Source organism: Littorina saxatilis, linkage group LG4 (assembly GCF_037325665.1).
Source record: "Littorina saxatilis isolate snail1 linkage group LG4, US_GU_Lsax_2.0, whole genome shotgun sequence".
NCBI classification, from domain to species: Eukaryota; Metazoa; Mollusca; class Gastropoda; order Littorinimorpha; family Littorinidae; genus Littorina; species Littorina saxatilis.
The window spans coordinates 65,567,839-65,575,309 of record NC_090248.1 but is presented as its reverse complement, the minus strand read 5'-3'; the positions used below and the strand labels follow the sequence as shown (position 1 = coordinate 65,575,309).

The 7,471-nt window shown below is 38.8% G+C and overlaps 1 protein-coding gene across 1 annotated transcript; it reads left to right on the top strand.

The window, feature by feature from the left end:
- Positions 1-456: 456 nt before the first annotated feature.
- Positions 457-7,082, top strand: LOC138965392 (uncharacterized). Its single transcript, XM_070337532.1, has 2 exons — positions 457-2,105; positions 2,992-7,082. The coding sequence occupies exon 1, from the start codon at positions 774-776 to the stop codon at positions 1,734-1,736; it is 963 nt and encodes a 320-aa protein (XP_070193633.1). The 5' UTR covers positions 457-773; the 3' UTR covers positions 1,737-2,105; positions 2,992-7,082.
- Positions 7,083-7,471: the final 389 nt, after the last annotated feature.

Sequence of the window (7,471 nt, the reverse complement as noted above, 5' to 3'; positions counted from 1 at the left end):
AAAGAAAGAAAGAAAGAAAAAAGAAAGAAAGAAAGAAAGAAAGTGCCCAGAATTCACAATACTTGTTTGATAGAACAAACAATTCAGAAGAGTTGAAACACTACATAAGTCACTGAAAAATCCGAAACTGCAATTGGAATTGTCCCTTAATTCCAAGGGATGGGACGAACTCATAACACAGTTCTCAATAAATGATTAAAAATGTTGAAATCTTTTTTTTTTTTAAATCGGAAGCCAGAATGAAAATGTCCCGTAATGTTCAGCAAGGGAATTATAAATCCGAACACAAACTTCCATAAGTCTGAACAAACTGATTGGAACTATTGAAAGAAGGAAATAAGGAGAAAACAGAACTCCCACGACAACGACAGAAATATGAAAGAAATACAAATTGAAATAAATAAAACTCACAGAACTCCCCACAGTACTAGAGAGTGATTGCCCCTGTTACGGGTGCAGGTTGTGTGTGTGATTTCGCTCGTGTCTTTTTCATATATTTTGTTGGACTACGACATTTGATAGTCTCAAAAAAACTATCTAAAGTGAACATGTGCTGTGGTACTGTGGATTGAGTACATTTTGGTGACTTTGACTGTGCTTGAGGTTAACGTTTCATCCATTTTGTCCCCGGAATGCTATGTAATATGTGTACCAGCGTGAGGCGAGAAGCGAACCGGTGGTAGTTCAGTACAGAGTCGCTGCGCACGGGATTTTCGGATTGCCGAAAACAACAGCTGCAAGGTCAGTGAGCACTGGTGACGGTGCCTTTCAGCATGAGCGATACCACAGGCACAAGAAAGAGTAAGCGGGCTCTGGTCTTTTCGCCGACCATCTCAGAAGAGAAGCGCTTCCGAGTGGACACAGAGATAGAGCGCGGAACAGGTATGGAGGCTTGTAACATGGAGGGAGATGTGGATTTTGACGTCGCAGAGCTGCATGAATGTATACTGACACGCATCAACGAGGCCATCAGCCAGAGCGGACAGGGTCAGGGTAAGAGTGGTGGCGGTGACGGTGGCGGTGGTGCCGGCAAGGCTGGTGACAAGTTCCTGATGCAGCAACTCGTCCCTGCTATAGTCACTTCAGTAGCCTTCGCAGTAGGGGAGGTCATGAAGAAAGTCATCCAGAAAATGCCCAAACCTGCAGGTGTGAGCCAGGATTCAGCGGTCATCCAGCACTTGCAGAAGAATGTTCTACTCATGAAGTATGAGAATGACAAGCTGGAACAGTACAGCCGCCGTGAAACTTTGAAGATTGTAGGTGTGAAGGAGGAGGAGGGCGAAGACATCGAGAAGAAGGTTCTCGACATCTTCAAAGCTACTGGTGCCGATGTGTCTGCCGACGACCTATCAACAGTCCACCGCTCAGGGGACCGCAAAAGGAAAGGCCGCCCAGTCCTCGTTCGATTCATCTCGAGAAGGAAGAGAAAGGAGGTGCTCCAAAAGAAGAAAACCTTGAAGGACAAGAAAGAACACGAAGGGGTCTTCATGTTCGATGATCTTACGACCCTGAGGGCAAGAATGCTACACTACATCAAGAAGAAGGTGCCAGAAGTCGAACACGCGTGGTCAATCGACGGCAGAATTCACTGCACCAAGCGGCGACCACCAGGCCTCTCCGACAGAGACAGCCCCAGGAAGGTCATCGTCATCGACAATCCCGACGATCTTTTCAAACTGGGAGTGGATTCGGTCGACTTCGAGGACCTCGGCCTTGCCAGCCTACTAGCAGAATAGGAACCCCCTGGAGGTATCATCGGCAAACCGAAAGTTAGAGGTTACGGCCCCCCCAGCAAGCAGGCAGTTTCGAGCGCCTGTATCTCTGCCAGAGTACAACCCCTATGCACCGAAACAGACCCGGGAAAAGGCGAAGATAGCACGGGATTTTCGGTCACTAAACCATCACAGAAGGGCGGTTACCCTATACGGGTGTCATGCGAGGTTGGGGACACGCGTTCTCCCCACCCACGCACATATGTCAACAAATACAGTGCTGTAACCAGCTGGCTAGCAAGCGTTGGTGTCAGAGACAGTGACAGTGCTAGCGAGAACAAGGACTCTGCTGGTAACAAGCGCTCCAAGGATGTTGTGTCGCAAAGTAACCAAGTAAGTAAAACCGGACTGTTGTGTGTTGAGTTTATTGGTGTTATACCCTATGATGGGAACGATAAACAAAACATCATGCCAGAAGAGCATGAAAGAATCATAAACTGTGGTAAAAACAGCGATAGTAAGCCGTGTTTACAATTGACAGATAAGATAGTGCTAAAACAGGATGAAATGACGGACACAATGTGTGTTTTGGAAGATGAGAATGCAAAGCCAAGTATTAATGCACACATGAAGAGTGAGTCTGAAGTGAAAGTAGGTCAAGTGGAGGAAGAGTGTGAGAATGATGTTGATGCAGAGTGTTTGTCCCAAGAAGAAAACAAAGTGCATGATGTTGATACGGATTGGGAGTCCGAGGTGGCTGTGTGTATGTCCCAAGATGATAACAATGCGCATGCCTATGATGAAAAGGGACGTGAGACTGATGTTGCTGTGTGTTTGCCCAAAGATGAAAACAATGTACATGTTTTTGAAGATAAGAGTTTGGAGACCGAGGTAGCTATGTGTATGTCCCAGAATGCAAACAATGTTCACTATTTTGATGCCAAGGTTTGTGAGAACGATACTGATGTGTGTATGACCCAATATAAAAATTGTGTGCATGATTCTGACAGTAAGGGTTGCGAGAATTATGTTGCTGTGGCTATGACCCAACATGAAAACAGCGTGCATGCTATTGAAGACAAGGGCTGGGAGAATGATGATGCTGTGTTTATTCCCCAAAATGAAAATAATGTGCATGATTTAGAGAATGATTGTGAGAATGATGTTGTGTGTTCGCACCAAGAAGAAAACAATGTGCATGAGTTTGAAGATAAGGGTTGTGAAAGTGATGAGGCTGTTTGTATGTACCAAGATGTAAACAATGTGCATGACTTTACAGATAACGGTCGTGTGAATGATGGTGCTGCAGGAATACCCCAAATTGGAAATCATGTGCATGACTTAGCATTTAACGGTGACTGGGGTGATGATGGCGGTAAAGAGGGAGGCGAAGAGAGAGTGGTGAAGGTCTGTGGTGATACTGATGATGTTGATGTTGTTGATGTGTATACAAATGCTTCTGATGTTTATATTTTGCATGACTCTCTGGATGTTGGCAATGCGCATGAAATGGATAATGTTGTTGTAATGTCAGATGTTGATGTTCACTTTGACTCGTTAGATGTTGAGAATGTATGTAACAAATCTACTGTTGAAATAGATGTACATAATGGTAATAGTGAGATTGGAGATTCCTTTAGTACTGAATATAGTATTGAGGATAACCCTGATATACTCTCATGCTTAGCGCTTAATGTCTGTGGAATCACTTCAAAGCTAACATTTCCTGAATTTGTCAAATTTATTGCTAAATATGACATTATTTGTTTTAGCGAGAGCAAACTTGATGATGTTGATGAGATTAACATTCCAGGATACATAGCATTTTATAAGAATAGAGGAAAATTTCGCAGAAAATCAGGTGGTGTATTAGTTTTAATACGGGAAGTGTTTGCTAATAATATAACTATTTTTGAAGAAAAAAAGCTGTCACATAAGATAAAAGAAGAGATGAAAATATGGTATAGATTTTTGGATGTAGAAATGTGTGAGAATGCGCTATTTTTTAAGTTAGATAAGAAAATACTTGGCCGTGACACCCTTTTCTGTGCTCTATATATTCCCCCAGAAGGATCACCTTACCATAATAAAGATGTTTATGCTGAATTAGAAGAGGTGTACATGCAGTTTGGGGTAGATAATGATTATGTCTGTCTCTTAGGAGACTTAAATTCCCGCACTGGTCATCTGAGTGAAATGTTGTATGAAGATGATCAGCATTCAGAAGGTTTTGTTGATAATGACTTGTTTGACTCTGATGAGGTTGGTACTCTAATAGGTGAGCGGGCATCACAGGATAATAATACTAATAACCTTGGTTTTAAATTGATTGATTTTTGTAAAATGACTGGCTTAGTTATTGCTAATGGTAGAGTTGGCGATGATACAGGGGTTGGTAAATGCACATGTAAGGATAAGAGCGTTGTTGATTATTGCATCTTGTCAAAAGATCTGTTCTCGAAAGTTAAATATTTTTCTGTGATGGAATTTTGTGAAATTTATTCTGACGTACACTGTCCTGTTGTTTTGCATTTATTAAAACAGAATGAAGTACGCGCTAATGATTGCCTAGCAGACGATGTGAAAAACCCCAAAAATGAAGATTTGCTGTCTAAAAGTAGAGAAAAGGGTAACAAGTACACAAAACCAAAATGGGATAATAACAATGGGACCAAGTTAGCTTTTGTAGTTAATCTGAATGAGGATGATATTTATACTGTTGAAACTAAATTACAAGATATGCTAGCTACAAGTGAGAGTACGACAACAGATGACGTTGATAGTGTTACTAATAAGATTTGTGATATTCTAAATTGTTCTGCTGAGAAAATCGGTGTAATTAAAGAACAAAAAGTTACGAAAAAGCCACGTTCAAAGAAATTCAAACTCCAACAACCATGGTTTAGTGCAATATGCAAAGAGAAAAGAAAAATATTTTTACATGCGAAAAATAAAGCAAGACGCTTTAAAAATGCGTTCAATGAACATGAAAAAAAGAGTGCTTTTAATGAATACAAAAAGACAATAAAAAAGGAATGCAAGTTGTATCATAATGAGTTCGTTAAAACTTTGAGAAAGTTAAGAAGTAATGACCCGAAAGCATACTGGAATCTTCTAAATAAAAATAAAAATAAAAAAAATAATTCCAAAACTAACTATCCAACTTGTTCGGAGTTTTTCGAACATTTCAATAAACTACAAGAGTGTGATGAAAATGAAATGGATGATAGTAATGAACCTTTAAATGAAGCAAGTAATGAATTTCTTAATGCGCCTTTTACAAAGGAGGAAGTTATCAAATGTATAGACAAGCTGAAAAACAATAAGGCATGCGGTCAAGATAAAATAATTAATGAGTATTTAAAAGCGTCGCATGATAGAATGATTGATATTTATGTATTGTTGTTTAATGTTGTTTTGCAGTCAGGAAAGGTTCCAACACAATGGGCTGTAGGCGAAATTATTCCATTGTACAAAAATAAAGGCTCCCAAGCTGACCCCACAAATTATAGAGGAATTACTATACTCAGTTGTTTCGGAAAACTTTTCAGTGCAATTTTAAATGCTAGGTTATCAAACTTTTTGGAGAGTAATAATAAATTAGGTCAAGAACAAACAGGTTTCCGCACAGGTTTTTCAACACTAGACCATGTTTTTACTTTGCATTGTATATTAAATTTTTTTCTCAACAAAAAGAAGCGACTGTTTTGTGCATTTGTAGACTATGAAAAAGCGTTTGATAAAGTTCACCGTGCATTTTTATGGGAGAAATTAGTTAGTTCTGATGTTAATGGGAAGTTTTTAAAAACTGTAAGAAATATGTACGAAAATGCCAAGTCTTGCGTTAAAGTTAATAGTGAGTGCTCTGGATATTTTCCCAGTTTGTGTGGAGTTAGACAAGGGGAAAACTTGTCACCGCTGTTTTTTGCTCTATTTCTAAATGATCTAAAGCCTTTTTTGTTGGAAAACAGTAATGGTTTACAAACTATGTCAAGGGAGGCTATTGTGGTTGGAATGGAAGATACTGATGTAAATGCTTTGTTTCAAATGTTTTTATTACTGTATGCGGACGATACTGTGATCTGTTCAGAGTCTGAAAAAAACCTGCAAGAATGTCTAAACAAAATGCACGAATACTGTTTAAAATGGCGTCTAAATATCAATGTAAACAAAACGAAAGTTATAGTTTTTTCCAGAGGTAAAATTAGAAATAAACCATTGTTTAAGTATAATGGCAATTCAATCGAAGTAGTGTTTGATGTAATGTACTTGGGCCTTAAAATTAATTATAATAATAAATTTTCAGTCGCACAGAAGAATCTATATGATCGTGCCTCAAGGGCAATGTTTGTTCTTTTGCGTACGTGTAGACAATTGTCACTGCCTGTGGACATACAAGTTGACCTGTTCGATAAAATGATTGCTCCAATCTTACTATATGGATGTGAGGTTTGGGGTTTTGGTTCCTGCGAACTTGCTACTAAACTTCAATTACGTTTTTATAAAATTGTTTTCAAACTAAAAAAATCAACTCCAAATGCTATGATATTTGGTGAACTTGGAAGATATCCACTAGATGTTAATATGAAATGTAGAATGCTTTGCTATTGGTATAAACTGATTAGTCCTATTCATAAAAATAAATTTTCTAGTATTGTGTACTGCTTTACTTATAAATTGTATATCAACAAGATGATTGAATCTGATTATTTATGTTTTATTGAAAAAACCTTAAATGAAATTGGTCTCCCTGGCCTTTGGACTTCTCAAGAAAATGTTCAATATTCAAGCGCATGGTTTAAACAGAAAGTAAAAAGAAGCTTGTATGACCAGTATATCCATAAATGGTTTACAGAAATTGGAACAAAAAATATGTTTTGGAATTATCGAATGTTTAAAGATATTTTTGCATGTGAAGACTATGTCACACACCTGCCATATCAGCAATGTGTTGCAATGATGAAGTTCAGAACATTAAACAACAATTTGCCTGTACAGAAAGAACGTTACCTTAACATCCCGAGGTCAGAAAGAACTTGCACCAAATGTGTATCACAAGACATAGGTGATGAATTCCATTATTTATTTGTCTGTGATTTTTTCAAAGAAGAAAGAGCTGAGTTGTTACCATCTTACTATTGGAAAAAACCTAATGCACTTAAATTTAAAAAGTTGTTTGCTACTAACAAAAAGAAATTGCTAATGAATATTTTGGACTTTATTAATAGAATCTGTAACAGTTTTTCATAATCTTTTTAATTTTTATTTATTTATTATATTAGCATATATCATGATTGTATTGATTGTATTTATTGTTCAAAATGCCCCCAGGGGTTATGGACTAATAAAAAACTTGAAACTTGAAACTATCACACGAACTTCCCGTGCGTTACTACCGTCAATAACAGACAAGACCGGCACGGTTGGCCTAGTGGTAAGGCGTCCGCCCCGTGATCGGGAGGTCGTGGGTTCGAACCCCGGCCGGGTCATACCTAAGACTTTAAAATTGGCAATCTAGTGGCTGCTCCGCCTGGCGTCTGGCATTATGGGGTTAGTGCTAGGACTGGTTGGTCCGGTGTCAGAATAATGTGACTGGGTGAGACATGAAGCCTGTGCTGCGACTTCTGTCTTGTGTGTGGCGCACGTTATATGTCAAAGCAGCACCGCCCTGATATGGCTCTTCGTGGTCGGCTGGGCGTTAAGCAAACAAACAAACTAAACTAAATAACAAACAAAACTAAATAATGGAGAGAAAAAAG